Source organism: Diprion similis, chromosome 14, assembly GCF_021155765.1.
Source record: "Diprion similis isolate iyDipSimi1 chromosome 14, iyDipSimi1.1, whole genome shotgun sequence".
NCBI lineage: Eukaryota > Metazoa > Arthropoda > Insecta > Hymenoptera > Diprionidae > Diprion > Diprion similis.
The window spans coordinates 12654634-12682209 of NC_060118.1; the positions used below are offsets into that span (position 1 = coordinate 12654634).

A 27576-nucleotide genomic window follows, 5' to 3' on the forward strand; every position below is an offset into this window, starting at 1 on the left:
CATATGTGCGGAATGTTGAAAAGCGTCGCGCGCGCTTTTGAAAGCTACAGAAATAATTTTATCATAGATTGACGTTCGTTGTTACGATGGTTAATTCAGCAGATACGTATAATCGGTAGAATCAATCGACCGGTGTAACACAACTAACAATGTACGCGCGAGTTGAACTTGGAGTGACGAAATCTCGATACAAGCTTTTATCAGACTCTACGATTTAAAAGACGTGTGGTGCACAGGTGCCGGTGTTGGGTAAACAGCCTCGCATAACCTTCTTCCGTCTTCGCCTCGGAATTGAGATTGAGACGCGTGCAAGCACGTTGAAACAAGTCTCGTCCGGAGTCTGTCTCTGTGGCGGCCGTGTCAGATACACAGCTTACATTCATGTTCTACCACAAATGAACGAAAGAGCTTGTGCGGCGGCACAGCGACAGTCGAATTGGAATACAGACGAATGCAGAGACGAGGAGGCCGAGAGGCGTGTAGCTCGGCCGAGGCAGCAGCGCGCGCGTGTGGTTGCTCCGTCCTTTTTCCCTCCAGAGAGGTAAGCCGTCTCTCTTTCACAGTGGTGTGGATGTGGTGTTAGTCACCTCAAGGACGTTTGCTCTAATTGGGATAGGTCGGACAGACATTAGAGTTGGGACACGGCGAGTAAGTATTCGTTCCTTGCCGGCAGCGGCAGAGCGAGTTTCTGTAAATATGGCGTCTCGCGCGGAGAAGAACGAATTCGATTTTCATCTCGCGGAGTAGAGTTTTGTCCGCCTAGAACCTATCGCGGCGTAATTCGCGGGAGAGAAAGAGTAAGAATAAGCGATCCGCGTGTCTGTTGCGTGAGCGAGAGAGAGAGAGAAGGCAGGAAGTAAAAGGGATGAAGGAAAATATCGCGAAGAACGAAAGAACAACAACCTCGTGCCTGAAGCACCCGCCGACGACGATGAAACGTAGCTGAGAAAAACCCCAGCGAGCTCAGCACACCGTCGCCTTTAGTGATTCAGTGGATAAGTAAGTTACGAGTTATGAAATAAAATATAAAACATTCGACGATCGGCGATGGCCAGTGACGCGCGGACCATTCCCCGTCGTCGCTATGCACGCCCGTGGATCCATCGATCGATGTAGATTCGCACTCGCGATGGTAAATTGTTGAGGCGATCGCAGCGCCGTCGGCGTCGGACTACCGCAACTACGCAGCGCCCGCGCAATCACCTTTGTTCGACACAACCAAGGCGCTGACGACGACGACGACTACTCGACTGCATCGACAACAACGACGACGACGACGACGACGAGGACTTGACACAGGTAAAATCTGTTGCTAACCGGGCCGCACCGCCAGAGACGCCGGCCCGGAACGACCGAAGACGCAGGGGTGCCGGGTGCGCGTCGCCGTGACTCGTGACTCGTACCTCGTACGCAGGCCGGTCATCTCGCTGCTGCTCTTCTCCGCTCACTCGTGTTGGTATATCTATCGCCCGGTTATCCGCGCGTCTCTACGTACGCCGCTGCATACATATCCACACGCGCGAGCACGCGTATGTACTACATAGATAGGTATGTATGTATGTAGGTAGATACATACGGAGTACTCGAGGCGACGTGTACGGACGTAACTATGCGTACCTACCTACCACCTACTATAGCGCGCAATAGTAAGACCGGCCAACTGGCTGGCTATTCTTTTAATAGACACCGTAGGTAGGTATAATAGTTGACAGACTAATGCGAGACGTCTCTACGGTCAATGCTTGGCACGCGACACGACGTCGCGACACGGCATTGCTCACCGAGCGTTGAATGAAATATTTTCAGAATCTATCCATGGTATGCGGTGTGTCCTGAACGCATGTCGAAAACGTCTACCTTGAATTACTTTTTGCAATACATTGTGTCCGAACGAGTACCTATTATCCTCCGCAGCAACGGGGATCACCACCTCCGCGTACCGTTGCATCGCTGCAAATTCCATTTTCAACATCGCGTACGACGACGCCTCGTACAAGCTGTACCTACGCGGTACGCAACACAGACGCGCTTTATTAATCGACGATCAGCTCGCATCCACCTGTTCAACAGTTTGTTGCCTTTTACATACTCGACTGTTGTTTCATTTCCTCCCCTCCCCCTCCCCCTCCTCTCTAGGTCTAGATCTTTTATCCCGCATACCTTATACCCCGTTTTAAAATTAAAACGCTACGGCCCATTCCAAGTTTCTTTCATTGAGCAAAACTTCCATACATAATTCCCCGCGCCATTCGACCGAGTTCATTCTCCGTTCAAACAAAGAATTATTATTTCAGCTTCTCAGACCCGTGGTTTTAATAATAACGATCGACTGTTCACGTGTAACCTATAGCTGAAGACGCATAGTGTATTACGTGCAGCCTGGTGTAGGTAGTACGACACTGCCTACCTACCCACTCGCGTCAGCGCACATACATACGCACACGTTTAACATTTCCACGAAGATTCAAGCGCACTGTTAGATTCTTGCTTCGCTGATGCAGCGCTGGTTGTGTGTGTGTGCGTGTGTGTGTGTATGTTTGCGCGTGTGTGTACGTACGTATACACGCGAGTAGTATCCATGACGAGTTATAAACGTGTGTGTTGCAACGTGCACAACTCGCCTGTAACCCGCGTACGCGTAGTGTACCTGCGCGACTAGGAAGGACTGTAAAAGAGTTTATACTCTCTAACCTCGAGGGTCTCTCGGACAGTACGGTTCAACACGGGGCAGAGAGATGAGACGCACGTGTGCGTGCCTAGCGCCTAAGTGTGTCGGCCATGCACATGCACACACGCGTGAGCTCCTGCATGCGCGCGTGTGCGCTGCCCGATGCCCATCGACTGTCGCGACTCGCGGGCTTCGGGCCGGCTCGGCATTCTTCGGCAACATTCGGCTCGAGCGCCGGTGTGCCGTGTCGCTGAGAGAAGGAGCAACAGCAGCAGCAGCAAGCAGCAGCAGCGATCAGCTCGCGGCAGGCAGAGAAGCCGCGGTTCTATGGTACGCGGCTGTGACGGCGTCGGCGGCGGCGCTGGCGTTAGCGGGGAAAGAAGGCGGCGGCGGGGAGGCGGGAGAGGAGGGGGGGGGACGAGCCGAAGGCCCGCCGTCGTCAACCGACTGGGTAGTCTCTCTCCCCGAGGACCGAGTTTAGTCGAGCTAGCGACCACGAGCGATTCCGTCGCTGGCCGTGTATCCACGAAGGTGAGAGAATACCTACCTACGTGCGTCGTCGTCGCCGAGCGGAGCGAGCGAACGAACAAGCGCGAGAAGGAGGAACGAGCTGTAGCAACAGCGACGGCACGACCAGCAGCAGCAGCAGGAGTAGTTGTTCCGAAGCACGGTGACGGAAGGAGCCTTTATCGAAACGATATTTACCATCGATATATATCCGGAGAAACGCGAGACGACGACGACGACGACGACAGTACGCGCGGCGCGATATGAAGTGAGTGAAGTGCGAACGAAAGATGAGGAAGATTATTCGGTGGAATTATTCGCTCCGCGTCTTGTCCACTACGGTAAATATAGCGTGAATCGAACGAGCGCCGCGTTGAGTGAGGAGCAGCCGCCACCACCGCACACAAACCCGCGATCACACACTCACTCCCACACCCAAAAATAATAAACCCACACGGTAGTAGCGAGTTTCGCACGTACGTGTTTCCGTCCGCACTCGTGTGCGATATTATACATTCATACACAACGGCGCGGGATTACGGAGTACGATGGAACAGTGTGTGCGCGCGCGCGCGCCTTCTCGCGTGTGCATGTATTCGTAGGTGCGCAAGCCTGTGAGGAGGAGGAGGAGGCGAGTCAGTCGTTGGGTTAGCGGACGTGTGTTTATCTGTGTGTTGCGTGTCTCTCTCACTGTGCTTCGTGTCCGCATACGTTGGACGTATACATATACCGATACGTATGCGCCTCGCGCATATACATACGCACACACATTCACACGTATATATTCGTGTATATCATTCGCGTGTGCATGCGTGCGTATATATGTGCGCGCGAGTTGCCCAGTGACGTGATCAAGCAAACGACGGAATCGTGAACCGACCGACCGACCGATACACCGCCGCGAATCCAAGCGAATTCCGGTGCGGCTAGTGTCCCGGGGGCCTCCTCCTCTCTTTGAGACTTGCCGGATCCTTCGCGCGCTATTACGAATATCGGGGCTTATCTGATTTCGATTTGCGATACAGGTACGCACCTACGTAAAGGCAGGAATCATCCGCGGAGACACATATCGCCAAGTATCTTCTGTTTATTTACCGTCGCTTTGGCGGCGGGTGAAGGAGAAGGAGGAGGAAGAAGAGGAAGAGGAGGAGGGTGCTGGTGGAGTAAGAGACGGAGGGGGAGAGCAGCCCGAGAAATACTACGTTTCTTTGCTTCACCGTCGTCGTGTTTTCGGCTCCTCTTATTCCTCTTATTCCTCGTCGTGTGTCTCTTGGTGGCAACAGAATAACGATGCATCTAGTAGTTTTAGTTGTAGAGTTGAGGTGAAACAGCGACACACTGGTGTGTAAGAAGATCGTGCGACCAGTGAGCAGTGTTAGTGCGACAACCACGACGCGATCGTGATGATATGGTGATGGTGATGTGGTGTTGGTGGTGGTGCTGCTGCTGCTGCTAGCGGGTACGCAATGATGATGGTGTATTATCGAGTGTGGATCGAGTTTTCATCCATGTATACCCAGGTTCTTACCAACCACCGTACTATATCGTACTCTAGTGTACTATCTCTCGTCTATTTATACGCCGACCATACGTGCACCGCATAAAGGATATACATACACGTTGCGTCGTCTACCTATGTACGCGTATCTCTCTCTCTCTCTTGCTCTCTCTTTTCCCCTCTTCTCCGTACACGTATACTTTTCTCGTGTTCGTTTTTCCTTTCTTTCTTTCTTTCTTTCTTTCTTTCTTTCTTTCTTACTTACTTTTTCTTTTTTTTCTCTCTTCTTTTCCTCATACTATACAACACCACATTCATTCCTCTTCTTATACTTACGGAGACTAGATCCGTGTGCGAGTTACTCCTCTTCTTAGTCCCTCGTAGTCGTGGGTCGTTGGTTGGGTTGTCTCTTCTCTCGTGGTGGTGATGCGGTAGTAGCCTCCTACTCTACTCCTGATGCCACATGTATACACATCCTTACCCCACATACATAGTTGTATGTACATGTAAATTCGTTCGTTCCGTGGAATCGCGTTGCCTGCTCACAATGGGGTTTATTGTATTGTTGCAACCTCCACCTCCTCCTCCTCCTCCTACTACCGCCTTCCCTCTTCTCCTCATCCTCATCCTCCCTCCTCCCTCCTCACAACTTCCCTCTTCTCTTTCTATTACTCCTCCTCCTCCTCCTTCTCGGTCAAGATGGTGTGCCGCGACGACCCGTCCTCCTCCTCTTCTTGTTCTTCTTCTTCTTGTTCTTCTTCTTGCCTTGGCCCAGGGGTACACGGTTACACGCCGGATTCGAAGGATTATTTTTATTCCTTGTCAAGCAAGACTCACGCCGCACGACCTGCCTCTCTCTTTCTCTCTCGCTCTCTCTCTCTGTTTCGTCTCTCTTGAACACGCTGCTTTCTTTGTACATACGTAGGTACATACACTGTATGTATTCTCTTCTCTTTACATTATCATACACTACTTTTCTAATTCCATCAATGTCCTCCCCCCCCCCCTCCTTCTACTATGGTTCTGTTTTATCTTCTAATCTTCATCCCCTTGCCTTTAATCGGATATTAATTGTATACGTGTTACAGATCAAAATTAACGCATAACGTTGTCGATGTGTGTAATATGCTCGCGCAACGACTTGTAGACACCATCTTGGTCCTTGTCGTTTCTTTTTTGTTTTTTTATACTTGTTGTATAGTTTTGAAAAAGAAAAAAACTGCTCGCTCAATGGCTCGCTGCTATATAGCAGGCTGTACTCGCTTTGTGCGTGCCAATCCCTCTCGGGAGTATCAAAGTTGAGAGAGAGAGAGAAAGAGAGAGAGAGAGAGATGGGTCGTAATTGTGTGGTGTGTGCATCGTGCGCCACGAGCTCTGACAAGTTATTCACTCGAGGGCAAGGAACTGCTGCGGTGTTGAGCTTGCTTGTTTTAAATAGTATATAACCTTCAAATTCATGACTGAAATTACGAAATTTCAATCCTGGAAACCGCTGTGCGTAACGCAGTGAAAATTTCCTTGTTTTATTTGCTTATTGCTGGCGTTTTCTTTTCTTTTCTTCTTTTTCTTCTTTTTTTTTTCTCTTGTACGTGTTGTGTGTGTGTTTTTTTTTATCCATTTTTTTTTTTCTTTCACACCGAGTGTTGTACGTAAAACGAGAAGAAGAAGAAGAAGAAGAAGAAGACGAAGAAGAGGAACGAATTTTAAGTAGTTGGTAACGTTAATGTAAGGAAATATTTTGATGCAAAAAAAAAATCATAAACTATCTTCTTAAATTTTTTCAATGACTTTTATGGAATTAAGATTTCGAGATGTGAACGTGGTTTGTTTTGTTACGGTTTATTACTAAATCGCGATATATATTTGACAGTTCTTCATCAGCGTGAATAGTTACGATTACACGTTATATGAGTTGGCTGAAGTTAGTATGGTTATTGTAACGATATTTAGTTTTCGGAAAAACTTTTGCAACTTAAAGTATACCTGAAATGCTGTTATTATTATAATACGCCAAAATTTATTCATATTTTCAAGATTTAACTTCTTTATAGTCTCGTTATAAACTTGCAGAACGGTCATTTTTCTCGCCAATGTATGATCGTTACGTTAACGTTATTAACTAACTTCAATGTGAGATGAAAAAGATGAAAGGAAGGTGTCACGTAGTGTGTGATATTATAACTTTCTTTTAACAACTACTTCGTGTCTTGTTTTTCTTCTTTCTTCTTTTTCTCTTCCCCCTTCCAATTTGTTTGTTGTTGTTTTACTTTTCTACTTCTTCTTTACAATGAAATTCCGACAAGCATACGTACACCTGTGCCTGTATGAACCGTGTCGATAGTTTTGCATAAAGCCAACTGTTGATCGTTGCCCTGCAACGTTCGTTCGTTCGTTCGTTCGTTCGTAGTATTCACCTTGTTCGTTACAGCTGGTCGTTTGCTGATGATCGTTTTCCGTAATGATGTGTCGAAGGAATCGATTCTCGTCATACCTATGTAGTCACGTTGATACGAAATCCTGATTATACACATTTATGTGTGTATATGTATTGTACATGCAGTATATTCTCGACTCTGAAAGATGTCACATGAATCGTTGTGTTGTAGCAACGACGACGAAATACGTATCTACATACGAAACAATATTTCTCTCTTTCGCTATAGTATATCCATTATTTAACATTTGTTAAAACTTTTCGTCAGCAATTGGTATTCAGTTTTAGAATAATTGTCGTTGATTTTGTGCTCGTCACGCGTTATGCGGGGAGGAGATATTTTATGTCACTAAAGTGAGGTATAATGTACATACGTACGTGTATAGGAGATAAAGAGAATGAGAGAGAGGATATGGAGATGGAAAAAGAAACGAAGAAAGAGAGAGAGAAAGAAAGAAAGAAAGATGATGATAATAAGTAACGCTCATAATAATTATCCTCTATGGGCAGTTCGATATGACATATTATTATAGTGTTACACGTAATTATGGCAGCCAGTTCAGCCGCATGAGAGATAGAATAGTAGGCGAAAAAACGCGTAAAGCGTAGTTTGAAAAAAGGATGCATGCAAACTAACGTTTGTGTGTGTGTCTACTATGCACGTACGTCTTTATCCATGGCATAGGTAATATGTCGGCGCGACGGACGGCCGACGGTAAACGCAGCTGGTCGTCGTCGTCGTCGTCGTCGTCGTCGTCGTCGTCGATTCTTGCTGCGCTATACACGGGGTATTTGTATTATAGTAAAAACGAGACGTAGAATCTTTTTATATACAATATATGCAAGGAGTTTAAGATATATATATATATATATACATATATATATAAACATATATATATGGAAATCCGAGATGCTCTCGTGGAAATTTATGTGCAATCTTTGTCTACAACTGTATTATACGTGTGTAAACCTTGGTCTCTACGTATAACACATGCACGTATATGTATGTATGTAGCGAGCAACTTACACTTTGTTGTTGCTTAGTTGCCTGCCTGTTTCCCTGCCGGAATAGACTGATATGAGATGATTTCTGCGGTTATCCTGCGCCGCCTCTATAGACCGGCTACAAGTTTTTACAAAACACAAGCGTGCACACACACACACAAATGTCTAGACTCACTGATTATATCTGGCTGAAGTTTCGTCTTCTCTCTCTCTCTCTCTCTCTCTCTCTTCCTCTCTTTTTTCATTTTTCACCTCCGTTTTTGTTTTCTTTTCTTTTCCATTTTTTCTTTCTTACTTTCCTTTTTTTTTCTACTTTTCATTTTGTTGCATCTCATTATCGTCCATTTGCACTATGCGACACGATATTATTATCTTCATTGGTATAAATTTATTCATACTATTGATGAATTGAATTTGCGCGGGGGCCGGGGTGGGGGGGGGGGACAAATGCGGTAGGCAGCAGCGACCGAGAAGGATCGTCAGATTCATTTTCTTTGTTTGTACCTACGTACATACGTATTAAGAGTTTGTTTGACTAGACATTTGTTCGCATTTAAACGATTTATATTTGCCAATCGATCCAATGGATTCGTATTATGAGCAGCGAAGTATCGTTTTGGGTTTGCTTGTGATAGATAGACGCAATGCAGGATGAAGCTGAAGATAGTAGCCAAAATCGGCAGACAGATGTGTTAAATTTTTTGGAAATATAAAAATACAGTTGAATTTTATCCTCATAATTTTATAAAAGTATTGAGGTTTGTGGTATTACGCAAAATTTTGATTTTCGGTCTTAGCTACTTTATTTGAACGAGCTTTGGAACGTTTGGCTCTGATATTTTTGGCTACTAGTTACAGCCTCGTTTTTTTAAGGGTATGTGAGTGGCTGTAATACGTACGTCATTAGTTATATACACTCTACCGGTAAAACATCATTCTCGTTACCTCACGGTTTGGTGTGTTAGTTGAATTAATCAGTTGCACGTGAAACGCGAAGGAGTGTGTTAAGGAAAAAATTTTATTCGTGAAAGTTTGGCGTTTATTATACATTATGTACACGGACGGGAGAAATAACGCTCGTTAATTAATTGTTGTTGTTGTTGTTGTTGTTGTTTTTTTTTTTTTTTTTTTTTGTTGCACCAGTCCTCTATACATATCGAATCGAAATAAAGAAAGAAGATAGTCGACGACGCGTAAGTGTGCAATAAAAGTTGAAAAAAAAAATAAACAAATCGATCTCTTTGATTCATTTCGCTAGTATCTATCTATCAATTGTACAAATAACTTGTGTATAATACAATAACCGTAAAACGATGCAGTAATCTATAAAGCCAGAGTATGTATGCCTACATACATGTATACATGTATGTACATACATACGTATGTGCAACAACCTCGTACGTACGACATATTATTCCGCCAGTGTTAGGCGGCGGTAGCAGCCGGAAGACAAAGTATTTTTATTTCACTTTTATGCAACGAAACATTGCGTACTCATCGTACGCTCGGGAACGCAAGTATAGCGCAGTAGAAAGGTGGGGGGGGGGGGGGGGGGGGGGGCTAATTTTATACATCGTTTGTATATCACATGGCGTGTATATACACGTAGCGTAAATTATGAAAACTGAATATACATCCCCCCACCCTTCATTCTCATTCTACGTGATATTCTCTTTCTCTCTCTCTCGCTAGCTCTCTCTATATTTCGCATATCGCGGTATCAAACTGCAACACATTATGTACCGATATCTCATTCTTGTTTTTCACTTCCTCACTTACACTCTCTCTCTCTCTCTCTCTCTCTTACTGCACTCTGAAACGCATAATGCGTCTAATCCAGATACATATATGTACATACGATTTTAGATATATTATTTAGTTTTCTATACGATTTCTAAAGATTTTTATTCTAGAGATTAATAATAATAATAAAAATTAATAATTGAGAATTCTCAGAATAAAATCAATTTATTATTCGGTAGTGTAGTGTAGTTAGATGATAATAATAATAATAATGATGATGATGATGACGATGATGCAGCGGCTTGAAAGAGAACGTTTTCCGCGCGCTATGCGTGCACCAGCGTGTATAATACATTCATTTATCGTATTACGTTGTTGTACGCACGCAGTGATGCAGATACGGTAGTGAAACGGCGTGTACACTTAGCTATCTACTTACTTACTCCCCCTCCGCCCCCTCCTTTTCCCTCATCCTCCTACATCTGTCCCATCAACGTGTACACCGAATGGAGTCTTTTCCTCTACCTGCAGCTGATTTATGCCGTAGTACAGCAAGAGAGTAGTTAGGCTTAGCAGAGGAGAAGGAGGAGAAGGAGGAGGAGGAGGAAGAGGGAAGGCGGCGATCGTTCCTTCCTTCCTTTCTTTCTTCTATGTTTCCAGCGGTTCGCAAGCCTGAGTCCCCATTGTTCTGTGTACCGAGATATTCCCTGACGACCCCCCGGCGACAAAGTTGAAAGTGTAGAATATTCGCGGGTGGAAGTATTATATATATATGTATATTGTATGTATGTATATATATATATATATATATATGGATATGTAGAATGTCTATATTATACTAATACGTACTTTTACTTGTACGTATGATGTAAAGTAATATTTAACGTGATTTTCTTCGTGAGACGGAGAGTTGAAATTTCGAATTTGACAAGATTCGAAAGCGACTGATTCCGGATTATTTGGTGGTTAGATTTGAAGCAGAGAAATGAAACTTTGAAGAAACGAGAAAACTTGACGGTCAAAGTTTCGAAAGAGAAAAATTCTGGAAGGGCGTAACTCCGCGGCGTTAAAAATTTGAAAATTTTGAAACGTCAAGGTTTCGAATGATCAAAGATTTTCTGTTCAGCTTTGATCTTTCTATGCTTTGGATTTTTCATATTTTTATTTTTGGAATCTTACGTCATTCTGATTTTGGATTTTTCTCATTTTTTACGCCCACTTCTTGAGTAAACTACGCTGTACGAGTATTTTATTTTAACTTCGAAATTTTACTCCATCGAAACTTAACTTTTCGTAAATATTTTTCTATCATAATTTTGAATTATCGGAATCTTGTATTTCGGAACTTTGAACTGTCCAGTTTTCAAGCATTCGAAAATTTTTCCTATCTTCAAAGTTTAAGCTTCTCACTTCAAGTTTCGCCCACCGAATAATTTCAAATTCGGAACTTCAACTCCGTCACGGGAAAGTACAAGCGGTAGAAAAGGAAAGAGAAATAGTAATAATAATAGCAATAGAAATAGAAAGAGAAAGACCCTTTATACTTTCGTTGAATGGTGTGTAAGCCCCGTGACTCTAGTATACTATACGAGAACCAAGGATGGGCTCAGGTATCGGTTACAAGTTGTTAAAGAAAGTTTAGAGACTGCCGTTAAAAGGGCGTGCTTTCCAACAAGGAACAAACCAGCAGCGGGTCTCTATTATTATATTATCCTTGACAACTATGCCTTTCGAGTAATCGCCCCTTGCCTGCCTGCCCTTCTCCTTGCGCGTCACCGCCATCGACTTTTAACGCATTGTACGAGCTGAAAACGACACCCCGAACCCCCATATACATATATATAATATATATATATATACACACCTATATCCATCCTGTTGTAAATAAATAAAATTTATACAGTTGTATTGTATTCATTATACCAACAATATTTCTGAGAATACGTATAACATATATATATACTGAAGGTGTAAACTATTTTACTATTTTACCTGTTTATTCTTGCAAAATTTCTCTCCTCTCTATTCTCATTCGCCTTCGACACAATCGATTCACCTTGCCTCGAAATTCTTTGACGATCGGGGACGCCGACGTCCCTTCATAGGTAGTAGTAGTAGTAGTAGTAGTGGTAGTAAAAGGGCAAGGTGCAGCGATGCGTTTAGTCATCCATAATTAGTTTTGCATGGTACGTGTGTGTTCGTTTCGTTAGTTTGTGTATGTGTGTGTGTGGAAAGTATCTATATCGGCGGACGTAGTGCAAATTTTTTTTTTTTTTTTTTTTACTTCACTTCACAATCGGTTAGAATTTAAATTCGAAAAGCCGTGTATACACTTGTTATATATACATACATGCATGCATATGTGTACATATGTATACGAGAGACACGCATCAGAGCACCAACTGCGAATCAAATATTGCGAAAAGATGAAAGGCTACCTCGCACAAGGAGGGAGGAGGGGGAGGAGGAGGAGCACACACAACATTATTGCATATAATTTATACATTGCACATGTGTTGTGCACACCGTTATACTTCCTGCGCATTGCTTTTGCAATTAACACGATATTCGTTTTCAGTTTTCCGTTAATTGAAATAATTTATTCATTTATATTATTACGTTATATTTATTTTTCTTATTCTTTTAAAACTGCGCTGTGTTTGTGTATATATATATATATATATATTTATGCATACAATGTATATCTTGTAATGTATTTCCAGTTATCTTTACATCATGTAAATTCTTACTCTCTTGTCTTTTTTTTTTAATATCACCCAACAACCGCATAGTGGTTATTATAACACACCGTGCAAAGTGTGTAACCATTTCAATCGTACAAACGTATACATATATCTTATATATACGTTTTAAACACACGCAGACAATCACGAGAATATATGTATAGTTGAGGACAAAGTTTTTTCCTGCTGGTGTGATAGCAGGTTTCTTGAAGGAATTCCTCAACTTTGTAATTACAGCGGTCGACGACAGTGATCACGAAGATATCAAATTCATTTGGTATATAGAAACATATACGTATATTATATATTTAAGTTATGTGTTTGAATGTGGGATACGTGCGTATGAAACTCGAAGAATAGTTAAAACGGGATAAATTCTTACTCGGCTGTGGGCAAAAAAAAACAAAAATTTATAATATCCTTCAAGATAATGAAAAACAAATTCTGTGAAAGTTTAAGATCTTGATATTAATATAATTAAAAGGGAAAAATCTATATTAAACGAAAGAAAAAAAAAAAAAAAAAAAAAAACCAATTTCCCATGTTATTTAAATGATAAATCAAAAATCGCGATGAGGCACTTTTTAATCATATCAATATCAATTTGTTTTTCATCATCTTGAAAGATATTTTCATGGTAAAAAATTCGAATATACATATCATATAACAACCCTCGAAAGTAATAACCTCTGAAATTTTTTTTCATTACAGGGCAATCATTAGAAGATAGGATAGATAGGAACAAAAGAGACTGCAGTACAAGCGAGACGAGAGAATTCGAGTATAGGATGCATGGGAGCTGGAGCTGGGAAGGAGAACTGGAGCTGGGTGAGGGAACGACCACTCTGCTGCGCCAAAGACGGAGACCAGAGAGCCCGGACTCGACGCATCCGGTCCCCGATACCCGGGTGCTAAGGTATGCACCCAGCCGTTGCCACCGAACGCCTACCTCTCAATCGCCGCACTCCGGCCCGCAGCCCCCTCTCACACGTGTCGACTGTAAGTGATGACCCACCCTTATTGTCCCCCCCCCCCCCCCCCCCCCCATGTCACTCCCGTCTATCTATTTACCTCTCTTTCTCTCACTCTCTCTCGATTTATCTATCTATCTATCTATCGTATCTGCAGGGTGTCCAGCATTGATGAAAATTATGGAATGAGGGAATTGTCAGGGAATTACGTTTTTACAAATACCTGAACACTTTTACGCCCTTTTATATTTCAATATCAGGGGCGGTTTTGAAATGCCGAATTTGGAAAGTTGCGAAGACGACTAATTATGAATTATTTCGTGGAAAAAATCTCGGGGTTCTCGGGTAATACTTTTTCTAAAGACACCGAGTATATTTATAAATTTATTTCATATCAAATTCAATTGCAATATTGCGGTTTGAAAGGGGAGGGATCAATCTACAGTTGATTAGAAAGACATCACGTGATTAATCGATGCCCCCCCTCTTTAGACGTTTTAGGAACTTTTCAAATCCGGAACTTCAACACCGCTCCCAATACAATAATACTATCCGTTTTATTCCGTATGATAAAATGATATATTTTTTCATTGTTAAAAAACAATTTAGAGCAGCGTCTGGCCGATCCTGCAGGGGAAATGTTGACCGCGACTCATCCTGAGATGCACGAGAAGCGGGATTCCCTTGGAGTTGTGGGCCAGTACGGGGGAGGTGCTGGCGGGGGCGGCGGCGGGCAATCCTCGGAGGATAAATTCGTCGTTGAGCAGCCACCCCCGCCTCCGCCGCCCCCGCACAAGGATCCCTCCGACCCGACCATAAGCGCTAAAAAGTTACCGAAAAAACGTAAATTCGATTTGTCGGCTCTTGAGGATATGAATAAAACTAACAACGCTACCAGCAATGTTACCAGCAACGTTGGCGGCGATGTTGTTGTTACCGGATTACGGGGTATCAGTACAACCTCTATAAATCAACCGCAAAACATTCAACATCCACCTCTACTTCCATCTCCTCCGCACCAGCCACCACCGCCGCTGCCGCAGCATCAGCATCAGCAACAGCAACAACAACAACAACAACATCAACCCGAATATTATCAGGTAAGACAAAAAAATATCATACATACTTATGTGTGTAACGAGAGAAACGTGTCTAACAATTTTAAGTTTGATGTAGTTTCGTTTTGTAATTCTATTTTGTGTTGCAATACTTGTTTTGAAAGTATCTTCAAGATTTCCTGAGCATGTGAATGGTTACTTTTTATACTGACGTTGGTATAATCGATAGAAGAAGGTAAAAATGTGTGGATCAAACTGAATATTGATCGATTCGGACAGTAATATATAAAAGTTACCAATTTATACTTGAGAAGAAAAAGGTTCGAATTAAATTTTTACTTGAGATCACACTCGAATCTATTTTCAGGTACAACCGACGCAAGCAGTTGTAGCGCCACCACAGAGCACAGCGGTGGATTATTCGTGTCGTGAAGAACCACCGCGGTCTCGTCCTCGGTTACAGGTAGCACCGGCAACGGTAGCGATAGACCTGAGTGAGTGGCGGGAGCACAAAGTGCTAGCTTTAAGGGACTCACATTATTACCCAGGGGTTATAAACAGCGCGAGTCATGGTGATATATACGTCAAGTTTGACGGTGAGAGTAAACTAGTTAAGTACGAGGATGTGCTGGGAATAGGAAAGTACGATGTCATCAAGGATTCGAGTCCGTCGGTTAGCCAAGTGACTGTTGATGCGAACGTTTGCATTAGATATCCTACCACGTCTAACAGTCACGCCGAAACATTGACCAGTGTTTTTGTGAAGGGTACTGTTTGTGAGATAATATCAAATCCAATTAGTTTTGTCGTCAAGATACCTGCCGACGATGATCAGAGCTGCGAATTCGTTGTTAAACGTGCCGATTTAAGGCTCGTTCAACCTCCATGGTGGGATGAACTTGAAGGCCTAGAGACCGTCGATCCACCAAGGGCACAAGTAGTCGGTAAGATAACGAATTTTTTTTTACGCGAAAATTTTCACACCTCGGAATCTTATCATCAATAATATCAGTAATTTATTTCGTCAGATTGCGGCTATCGAAACTCATTGGAGGCACCTCCATCGGTACCAGTCTTACAACTTCATCATGCTTCGTCACATGCTTCACATATTGCTCACAACGACGGAAATGCGTACTATAGAAACAGAGCAACGAGCCCCTTATTGGAGTTGCCGACTTCCATCCAATCAGGAAACAACACTTTGAACATAAGCAATGGAAGCAGAATGTACGAGGATTTGGAAAGCGACGACGACTTGGGCAGAGAGGATATAAGGTTTCCTTCCGATGCAGGTAAATTATCATATTATGTTTTTTTTTTATGTCGAGTATAGCAAGGCGTTTCATATTCCCTCTACTATTTTTAGTTCTTTGAGTTGTAGGGATATTGTTTTCCTGTGTAAATATTTCTGGGATCGTATATGTTTTAGAAAGCGTTGTGTGTGTAAAATTATGATTCAACCAGCCAGAGGCAGTAAACATAATTTTTCAAGAATGTTTTAATTGGATCAGCTTTTAAATTAAGCTCAAGATAGGGCAGCGTAGGAAATAATTTTATTCGTATTTAACTGACAGATGCAAAATTGTCAGGAAGCAGTAAAAGGAGCAGTATGCAAAGCCGTGGAAGTACGAGCAGCCTTGTTGAGCAACGTAGTATAACTCCTCGTTCCCAGGCGGCCACACCCAGGCAAGTGAAACAAATAACTGGTCGACAAAAAAACTTTCGTTTTCTGGGTTTCTGTTTTAATGCATAAATCCTGATGAAGCAAACTTTGATGAAAAAAAAACTACTTTTCCCTTCATCAGTAACGTAGAAGGAATCAAAATTTAACATTCATAAGCCAAACCCAAAAATCGTGTCGACCGGTGTAATAGACGAGTTATGTCTTGGATAGCTTTAATTATCTTTGAAGAATTTCCTTGAAACACAATGTATCTAGTCAACAATCGATTTACGATATACTATCAACAGATCTCAGGCGGCAACGCCACACAAATACAAAAAGGGTGACGTAGTAGCGACGTCTAGTGGAATCCGGAAAAAATTCAACGGTAAACAATGGCGCAGACTTTGCAGCAAAGAAGGATGCTCAAAAGAGAGTCAGCGGAGAGGATATTGCTCTCGCCACCTTAGTCTGAAGGGTTCAGGATTCAGGGGCACTAGCACATTTACCGGGTAAGAAGCCACGATTTTATTTTGTCGCATTAACATTTTGTTTCAAAAACCTACTCAATTTCAGGACAATACTGGCTGTGTATTTCTCATTCCATTTTTGTATCGATTTTCCAGGGGCAAAATGGACGGGGAAGAAACTTCACGGGATTCCGACACGTCTCCGAACTACGGAGACAGAAGAATAGCCGGACGTTTTGACCAAGAGGAAACTGAGGCTGCTAACATGCTGGGTAAGCTCCTCTTCTTCTTATCGATTACAATAATTTATAGGTGTGAAAAAGTGAACGAATGAAATAAACTCTAACGACATTTCTCCTTTCAGTATCACTAGGGAGCTCGCGATCAGCAACCCCGGCCTTTTCACCTACGGGACAGTCCTCTGTGTCGCCGTGTATAAATCAGAGTCCCGTTCCGTTGTTGGGTCTGAATCAGAACGTTTTCATGCCAATATCGAGTCCGGCGCATCACCCTCCCCCCATAATATCGCCTGGTGCCAAGTGGAAGCATTCCCCTACCCAAGTGAATTTCTTGGGTCAGTATCAGCAGCCCGTAATAAGACCAGAGCTAGTCAGGCCGACCGGGAGACCAGGCCAAGGAACACCAGCAAGCATCGGCGCAAGTGTGATCCGGATTTCACCCGTTAGTAGATTATTAGCAAGCCAGAGTTTGACCATCCCTACATGGCCCGATCAAAGTCCGCCTCAAAGACATCCGTCGGTTGTTACTTCATTGGCTCAGCAACAGCAACAGCAACAGCAACAACAGCAGCAGCAGCAACAGCAACAGCAGCAGCAGCAACAACAGCAGCAGCAACAACAGCAGCAGCAGCAGCAGCAACAACAGCAACAGCAACAACATCAACATCAGCAGCAACAACAGCAGCATCAGCAGCAACAAAGCATAATATTGCAGCATGCTCTGACTTCCAACAACGGTTTTTCGAACCATTCGGAAATGACGCAATCTAACAATCAGCTATTGAAACCACCCCACTCACCCCATATTCCACTTTCGGCACCACCGGGGCAGAATCTAACCATGATTCATAAACCTCAGGATCAACCCGTTGACTATGCTCAACCTTTGACCCAGACTCAGACAATGTATTTAATGCCTCAACATGAGAAAAAGTATGTGATAAAAAGCACTACTATGGAAGCACCGCCGTTGTCTAGTGGACTTTTGGTTAGTAATCAAGACGACAAGTATAGGCAAACGATGATTAATCATTTGGGACAATTACCACCCCTACATCAAACACAGTGTCAACCCCCCCAGTCACCAGCCGCTCAGTCCGTCCACGTTGAAAAAATGTCTGCTCTCCAGCAGGTGAGTGTGATCAGTGTTGTTGATAATAATTTTGGTTCGATGTACGCGCGATTTGGCACGATATTTTCTGTGATCTAAAACTTTGTCACACGGTGGGATGTTTATGAACATGTACTGGCCTCTATCCACAAGCATAATAATTTTTGGGGATGTTGTTTTGTCGAATTGGATTTTTTTTTCTTTCTTCTTTTTTCCCCTCTTTGCGAGTGAATTCTTTGATTTTATTTTACTCGGTAATGTCAAGGACAATTTTGGATTAGGTGAACCACGGATGAGACCTGGGAGGAAAGAAGGGGGGGAGAAGACTTTAAATTAAATTGTGGAGACACGGACAGCGAAGGCTGGCGAGATGGTCGGGGGACGTACGTTGTTAAATGCTTATAAAGATAAAAGTTTATCGACCCCGTAAGAGGCGTAGGACGTCTCCCTTCCTTCTTTCGTTCAAAGGATCAGCCGCACGAGTGCAGGTACACATGTACTAATAATATGAACTGAAATCTTAGAAATGTCATCTGTAGTTAGCAGTTTATTCCAAAAAATTGTGAGAGCGCGTCGCGTGTAATAACTCCGCCTTTATAAAATCATTTGGATCACGTTTATATAATAATATGGATTTTGTTGAAAAAAAATGGATTTTTGTATCTAGCAAGCTACAAAATGTACTCTTTTTTTCAGATCAGCAAGGTAACCCTTCCGCTTCATCTTTCGTCTCACGCGGACTCCCAGCGGACTTTGTCGACACCGGCAACCATTGTAATGTCTGCTACGACAACCATCAATGACTCGGCACCACCAACCAGCGTTTTTCAACCCGTCATTGTTCAACCAAGTCACTTGACTCCAATGGCGAAAATCCAACCGCCACGAGAAGATAATAATCAAAAGAACAATGGAGTTCTATGTGAGTGTAACATAAAACCTTTATTCTCTATACGCTGCCTTATCGATAATTCTTTCCAGTTAATTTTTCGTAATTTTTTAAACTAGAATTGATCAACTCTGTTTGCGAACTTCAGTTTCTGTTAATTCGTGTTTTTTTTTTCTCTTCTCAGCGAAACTTATGCTTTAGGTTGGAAACAATTATTACTATTGTAAAATATTTGCATTTTATTATATCATCGTATACAATGAATCATCAATAGTTCAGACAATGTACTAGAGTGTTGCAATAACTTATCTTAGATTTTATGGACATGAACACCATTCGTTATTAATGGAGATGAAACGCTTTAAGTGTTTGTAAAAAAAAGTGATAAAACTACCGTCTTTGTATGTCCTATACATGAAATATTCTCTACTTACCCACTTTCGACAGAATACACGGAATATTGTGACTTGAATTAGAAAAATTGCATCATCATGAAAAGCTTCATCAACTTGTATTTTACCGGTAACTTTATTACTGATCGTGCTGTCAGCCCCAAAGTGGTCAATTTATTTTCAAATATCATAGGGAAGAAAAAAAAAATCACGTCCAAATTGTATTGAATATAATCGATGGATTGAATAAATTCCGAGAGTTCATGACTAAGTGAAAAGAATTTCACAGATGGAAGCCGCGATGTTTCTCCCGCATATCAGCCCCAACCCCCGCAACTTGTCACCAACGCTGTGTCCAAACGGAAAAAAGGTTTGAACCCCAGAAAGCGAATGCGATCATCGTTCGACTTCTCTCTTGTTCTAACTACATTTCGAATAATGGTATTACTTGGTGGCTGGAATTGCGATTTTATATAATCATACAAGCAGCATTTAGACATCTAATTGTCTTGTAAAATTGCGTACAGATGGTAAAATTTTACTTCATAGATTTTTTTCGTATTCTTCCTAAGTTTGATTGATATTAAATCGATAGTCATAGTAACTGCCATTATTCAAAAACAGTGACATGGTTTTGACCTAACTCTGCTTCTGTCTCATCTTCTAACCACACTTCGCCGCATTTTCATTGATTTCTGCCACTATGGTGTTTGATGTTGCTTATATATATAGGGTCAAGAGGTTCCGTACTAACCAGTTTTCAAATTTAAACTATGGATGTTGTATTCGAACAATGTGCGAACATAGGTTTTCTGCACAGTTATCAATTGAACATCTCAGCTGATCTGACGATTGTTTGGATTTATTTTTTTCAAGTATCGATTCGACAAACAAATATTGCGCAATGATTGTTCGCCTTCTAACATCTCTTAGTTTGATTTCACACCTCGCATTAACTCATTGTAATATCTAGGGGTTCAGCAGCACTTCTTTCTGTTTTTTGTCATAATCTAAAAATGATATTCTTCAAAAGGATCCCATCTAATTTCACTGCTACTCCCATGCTGTTACTAACCACATTCATCACAACTAACCAAATAATTTCATTCCAGCTTTTTCCTGGCAGACGATAGTGTTGGACCAGCCAGAGGTCAGTCCGCCGCCATCAGCCCTCAGCCCTCCGTTGAGTGCACCTCCGATTCCGATGGGTACAAACAACAATCCTAGCGACGATGGGAGTGGGCATGGTCCTGGGGCTGGTCCTGAACCCATTACTCCGGCAGAGGAAGATGACGACGATGTTTTTGAGACGGAACCGACAACGCCAGCTGAAGTAGAGAGCAGCATTAACAAACGTCGAAGTCAATCACTCAGTGCGCTGCACACCAAAGATCCGCAAAGTCCACTTAAAGTGAGTTTCATTTCTCTTTTATTTCAACTCGGAGGATTTTTCCTATTTCATCATCTATGTGATCCAGAAGACAATTTTTTTTTGCAATAACACGCCGTACCTTCATTCTACTGATTGTATGACCATTGATTGATCCCTTGATTGATTGTTGATATAATGTGTTCGTCAATGTGGAAGTGTTTTTTTAGCATCGAGAAGAAATGACATGTTTTCTGTTTGCTACATTTTTTGTAGCAAACTGTGAAAAAACCACCGATGTTACAGGCCAAGGACCGTATACGACGACCAATGAATGCTTTTATGATATTTTCAAAACGTCACCGAGCGTTGGTACATCTACGGCATCCCAATCAAGATAATAGAACAGTATCGAAAATTCTTGGCGAATGGTGGTATGCCTTGAAACCCGAAGAGAAACAGAAGTACCACGAACTTGCTTCAGAAGTAAAGGAGGCGCATTTCAAAGCCCATCCAGACTGGAAGTGGTGCAGTAAAGATAGGCGGAAATCATCGACTACCGGATTCAAGGGTGCTGAACCACGAGGGAAACTGAATAGCACCGGAGAGGAAACAGATATGGGACCACCCTCTGATGACGTGCCTTTAACCCCGCGAACAGTTGACGAACCCTCGGCACTCGCACCTAGCATATTCGAATCTCCGAATATCGAGGTAAGTTTGTTTAATACTTGCCTCCAGTCTTTCTTACAAAATAGTTGGTCTGTTTTTGCATTACATAATTCCAAAACATATTTGGTTTTTAGATCAGTGGTCACGCGCGAGATTCTCGTCGTGTTTCCGAAATTCCACTGCAACTTGAAAACTCCGAATCCGATATGAAACAAGAGGAGGATGGTAACGTATCGGACGACGATCAAATGGTCATATGCGAAGATCCACAACCGGAAATAGACTTGAAGTGCAAGGATAAATTAACCGACAGTGACAATGAGGGGCAGGACGAAGATTTGGAGAATAAAAATTTCACACAGTCGAGATATTCGCCTATTAGTGGTCAAAAACGCGACGGACAGGATACTAAGATGGATATAACGTGCAGGCCTAAACCTATCAAAGGTAAATTTCAGATCTGGCATATTTGTTCCACTCTTAATTAACAATATTCATTAACGACGCACCAAAGTGGTGATTGCAATTTGATCATATATTTTGTAACAGCCCGACTACCATCGACCGGCATGGAGACTACGACAAAATACCATCATGCATCCATGGACAAAGGTGGCACTGTTTCGGTCCTTTCAACAACGTACCCTTACCACAGCCCTGTTAATCCAACCGGAGTATCGGGTTTCCAGCCTAAGGGCGGTGCGTTTATAACTATGCCTGTATCCCCAAAAGTTGTTAAACCGGAGCCGGTTAAAAACATCGAGCAACAATACAGCACGCAGTATAGTGTCAGTAATCTCGTTGGTAATATTCACAACGAAAACGGGCGAACTTTGCCGAAATTTCCTCCTTCACCCATCGTTTCACATTCGGTGAGTCAATAGTTGATTATCTATTTTTCGTATTTTCTTTTCTCGGGTTACGAGAGTTTGGTAGATTCGAGCAATCTACATGTTATTTCACGGTGCCCTTCTTGATGATGGCAGTTACAGGTCAGACCCATGATGACGCTTCTTAAAGAACAACAAGGGATACAGTCAACAAACTCTATGCATCATCTGCCAACTTCCAGTGCTGGTTACCAACCCCAACTCACCCTTACGGTAGTCAACAATGAGGTCATTTCAGGTTCAAAGCCCCAGCAAGGGTCTCAGTATCTTGTACAGGCATCGCCTCACCCTAGAATGTTTGGTCACTTTCAGATCCCTGTTTCAGGTATGTGTTTATAATTATTATTGGACACGTCACTAATATGCACTTTTAACGTGTACGGAGTTTGAATTAATAGCTTGGTGTGTTTAAATCACTTCAAGTACCGTACAACGCAGTAAAGCTTTGTTTCTTATTTGTATTCATTCTATTTTAGAACGAAACTCAAGGTACATTGCCCTCTGAAAATAAAAACTAGTTGACGCCTCTATTTTATTGTACTCTTTTTGTCACCATAAATTCGTATTCTTTGGCTCTGGTACTTGACATTTCCAGCTATATCGATGTACTTTGGCTACTTTATTTTAAGGAGCTCGTCCAATGACTCAGCGGGCGAAGAATGCCAGAATTTTTTTTTCTTATTATTTTTCTTCTCATTTTCGCGTTTACTCTTTTCTTTTAGATGCCAGTGGCCGAAGTATATCTGTTCAGAACTTAGTAGCCAGCGGTAAAGTGGAAACTCATAGCGTTATTGTGAGCAAATCCTATCCAACGTCAACTCCAAGTCCTGGTACACCAAGTTATAAAGGAATCGGTCACTCGGTTACACGGCTTGCTGAAATTGAGCAAAATGATAATCAACCTGCTGTGAATCATGCTCAGTTTTACGGTAAGTCTGCAATTAAAAAAACCGGAAACCACTGTGCAATTTTATCGTGTATTACTAAAATCTTTTTTTTTTCTTATGGGTGAACAAAAGTTTGAACCGTTGTTGAAGAATAATGATTAATTTCTGTTGAAGCAGTAAACGCCCTGAAATTGGATCAAGAAAGGAAAGACACGGTTAATATTCATCTTCCGGTACCTGGTGACAGTCACAAGCAACCTTCAACACCGCATACTCCGCACACGCCACATAACAACGATCATTCGTCGAATAAATCTTTTGCAATGGAAGAGCCAAGAGGTATTGGCGCTTTGAACAATGTTGATACAGGGACAAATAAAGCTCCATTTATGCTTGCTCCAACGCCGGCGCAACTTGGTCGGGCTCCGCTTCAGAGGAGACAATCAATGGGTAAGTAATATACGAGATGATAAAACAACCTATTTATGTAAATGACGAATATTTATAGTATACTCTTAACAGCAATGCCTCCCACATCAAATGCGGGAGATCATGGGCCTCCGACGTCTCAGAATTCCGATAATCGGCAGCCTTCAAATTCTGTCCAGAACTTCGATCAGCTGCAACAAAATTCCAATATCGAGCCTCTGGCTGCGTCGTCACCATCGACGAAGAAAGGTTCTTTCTTCAAGAAGAACGTCGAGGACGGCATGGACAGGTACAGGCAATTGTATGTCTACTTGGATCGTAATAAAAAAGAAAGAAAGAAAGAAAGAAAAATTGTAAAACCTCTACACTGTTTTCAGTCCTAACACAAAACACGGAACAATTAGCTGTGAAGAGAAATTGATCAAATCACATATGTATAATATTTCTAGGGTTCTGGAGCAAGTTAACTTCCAAGAGAAATTTTCATCGTTGCCAGAATTCAAGCCAGAGGAAATCCAGAGTCCGAGCGCCATCGGCATTAACAGTGGAACAGGTGCATCACCCCATGTTTCTGTTACACCGGGACTACATCAGTCTAACCTATCTTCATCCATGCAGGATTATCGTAAGAAATCTGTGCAGGGACCTCATAGACCCAGTTGTAAGTACTATGTTTGAAAATGTTGTGGAGAAAAAATTACAGGAGTATTACCTACTTGAAAGTATAATTATAACTTTATTTCTTTTGTCATGTTAATTAACAGTGAATGAGGATGATATGGAGTCAGACATATCGATGTCAGTCACCCCTAAGTCGACGAGCAGTGTAAAATTGACAGGGAATCAGTTTTTCGGTCCCGACTTCAACATAGAAGCGTTTAGAACGAGCACCGATCCAAGCGGTGACGTTGATCCGAACTCACCACGAACTCCGAAGACTCCTAGTGGTGGGGTTGGCGGTGCGACAGCCGGTGCAAGCAGAGGTGAAAACGAGCGAGGTCACAGGAAGGTACTGGAGCAGCGACGGAAGCTCGTTATGCAGTTGTTTCAGGAACAGGGTTACTTCCCGACGACGCAGGCGACTTCTTCATTTCAGGCAAACCATGCCGACATATTTCCTACCAAAGCGAGTCTTCAACTGAAAATAAGGGAAGTTCGTCAAAAATTAAAGGCCAATGCGACAACGCCCATGAGCGCCAGCAGTTTGGTCAGCCCGTTACCAGTGTCAGATTCCTCACCCGGGGTTAACGGTAGGCAGTTATATCCACTTGTACCATTGTTATGAACAATCAAAGTCGCGCAAACTTTAAAAATTTTGAACCTCTGCAGTACCCTTAACGTGCAAATCAGTGGCTGTCTCTTTGCTCACTAGTTTCTTTTGCTCTTACTACCCTTTTCAATGTTTAATTATTGACCTTCGCAGGACCTCTTACTGCCCCCCCAACGTCGATGGGTGCTCCTCATTCGCTGCCGGTCGGCAGTACCAGCGGCAGCTAGCCCCCACGCGCCAACTGTGATACAAAGCGTACCCCCTCGCCCCGCAGCGCATCCACCTCATAATGTTATGAGCACGTCGTTGTTGGAAGAACAAAATAATCGCAAAGTCTGCACCGTGTAGTCTCTGTGAAACAATTAACCAGGATGGGAGAAGAAATTAAAATTTTTTTTTTAAATCTTTTTTTTTACTTTTTTTTTTGTTATATTTTTTTTTTCATATTTCTTCGAAGTTCCTTCTCCGAGCAAAACGTATTCGTGAGACTCGAGTGCTACTCTCTCCCGTTAGCGTGGACACACAATCGTTATTGATATTGAATACGGGCGGGGATGTCTTACATCGATCGGCTACGTGGTTTAATTAAATAATATTACATCAAGCTCCTGTCGAAAGGATGTTTTTAGTTTTCTGCATACCAAGTGGTATATCTGTACCGGAAAACTGGCTTGTCTCGTTTTTCTTATTATTATATCTTTACGAATGCTTGTGCAATAATTTGTCGATGAACTTTGTTGGCTTGAATCTTTATTTAACAAAATTAGGATTCGTTGTTTCATAAATTTATAAAATTACTGCAATATCTCTGAAATATATCAGAGGAGAGGAAAGAAAGGAAAGAAAGAAAAAAAAAACGTATTATAAAACTTCGACAGTTTTAAGCACGTGGTATGTGATTTAGAGTTAAAAAAAAATTGATACATGTATATGACCCCTTGGGTAACGCTCGAATCCTATATATCTGATCAAATTTATATTGTTACTTGCAACTGTGATTTGTACCCGTAGCCGAATTATAAGCATGGCATAATTCAGAGGACGCGTAGCTGATTCTTGTAGTTATGTAGTATTTGATGCGGGGCGAATCGGACGAGGCCTATGCCAATGTTAATAATAATAATATTAATAATAATAATAATGTTACGGGAGAAAAACTTATGATAAAAGAAAAAAAACATTAAAAAACGTGATCCGGTGGTTAAATGCGGGGATCCGTTTTAATGAAACGTTATCGCTATTAAGTCAGTCTATAGAATTTAGATTTACATTTTATACATATATATACACTATATATATATATATATATATATATTGATATATATTGAAAAAAAAAAAAAAAAACGATACACGAAAACTCATGAACAAAGTCTATATAAATATATATATATATATATCTATATATAAATATCTATATGTATATATATAGTTATATATGTATTAAAATATTTGCACAAAATCTAGATAACGCAATCAACAAGAATGTGTTTTATATGATATAAGTGTAAATAATAGTATAATGCGTCTCTCGCTTGGGATGTTGCGTGATGACGAATCATTGTAATGGTAGAAGCGATTTTTCGTTCGTGTTAAACCTTGGTGACAATTCGTTGAATTATTCTATTAATTTTGAAAGGACATAGTAAAGACAACTCGGTGCCATTGCGTGGTAGCGACGACATCTAGGGGAAACGCGGGTGACGTTCAATTCCCTTGTTATATTAACGGTTAATCAATTTCATTGCCCGATAGCTAATAAACATAGATTGTATTAATATGTAATTTAAAGAAAAAAAGAAAAAAAAATGTTTCCAATATTATTGAAAGTACTTATCGACTATTTTTAAAAGGCTTTGCTAAGGTTCAACGTATTTATACGTATTTTATAGGTGTTTTTAAAAAATGGTCAATTTTTCTTTTCTTTTTTTTTTTGCACTCCAATGGCCACCTTAGATTTAAGCGGTTTTATATTGGCTGTATGATGATCTTTTTTTTTTATTTTTTTTTTTCTGTCCAAGCCGTGACTCATGTATTTTACACTCGTACATAGTATGGCGCTTGTAGATCTGTTAATCAATTTCCAATTCGTCATTGATGAAAATGGCTTTCACATTCTAGCATGTTTACCTACTTTTACCTACCACATATACATATAGATTTACATTTATGTATACACATATACATCCACGCCTAATATATTTTGTTTTAACGGTCTTGTTTGAATTTATACAAATCTTTTTTTTTTCATTTTTTTTTTCTCCTACCACAATTTTATTCGAAAGAACGCTCTGTAAATTGTTGTTGAAATGTGTTGAATCTTGGCAAAATAAACAAAGAAAACAAAAAAAAAAAAACTAAAAAAAAAATGGAAATATATTGTTGAAAAATTGGCTGTAAAATATAGATATTGTAATTAGCAGAAATGTTCTTGCAAGTGCACTATAAAATGTTCAGGTCTCGCGCGACGGCACGCATATATATTGTAGTTAGACAGCAGACAGCGCATGTTCTACATATTTTGTAAATAAAAACAATATAATTATATTATTATTATTATTATTATATAAAGAAATAGAGTATAACAATTGAAGTATAGTAAAGGATATAGTCTTGTAATTTGTAGAATGATAGTTATTATTAAAAAAAAAAGAAAAAAAAACCACA

At 41.5% G+C, this 27576-nt stretch overlaps 1 protein-coding gene across 14 annotated transcripts; it reads left to right on the top strand.

Annotated features, from left to right (window-relative positions):
* Nucleotides 1-877: 877 nt before the first annotated feature.
* LOC124415082 (protein capicua homolog) lies at nucleotides 878-26229 on the top strand. Of its 14 annotated transcripts, none has more exons than XM_046896364.1 (22): nucleotides 878-999; nucleotides 13311-13598; nucleotides 14185-14670; nucleotides 14996-15572; nucleotides 15657-15923; nucleotides 16206-16317; nucleotides 16603-16806; nucleotides 16921-17036; nucleotides 17129-18135; nucleotides 18811-19036; nucleotides 19685-19765; nucleotides 20508-20806; nucleotides 21041-21478; nucleotides 21571-21883; nucleotides 21986-22308; nucleotides 22423-22651; nucleotides 23049-23255; nucleotides 23388-23663; nucleotides 23736-23943; nucleotides 24092-24303; nucleotides 24407-24892; nucleotides 25066-26229. In XM_046896364.1, the coding sequence occupies exons 2-22, from the start codon at nucleotides 13518-13520 to the stop codon at nucleotides 25137-25139; spliced, it is 6222 nt and encodes a 2073-aa protein (XP_046752320.1). In that variant the 5' UTR covers nucleotides 878-999; nucleotides 13311-13517; the 3' UTR covers nucleotides 25140-26229. The 14 variants fall into 14 exon arrangements, with proteins under 14 accessions (XP_046752320.1, XP_046752318.1, XP_046752327.1 ...); XM_046896362.1 differs by lacking the exon at nucleotides 878-999 and adding an exon at nucleotides 3074-3199; XM_046896371.1 differs by lacking the exon at nucleotides 878-999 and adding an exon at nucleotides 3293-3516 and having other exon boundaries at nucleotides 25052-26229.
* The last annotated feature ends 1347 nt before the right edge of the window (nucleotides 26230-27576 follow it).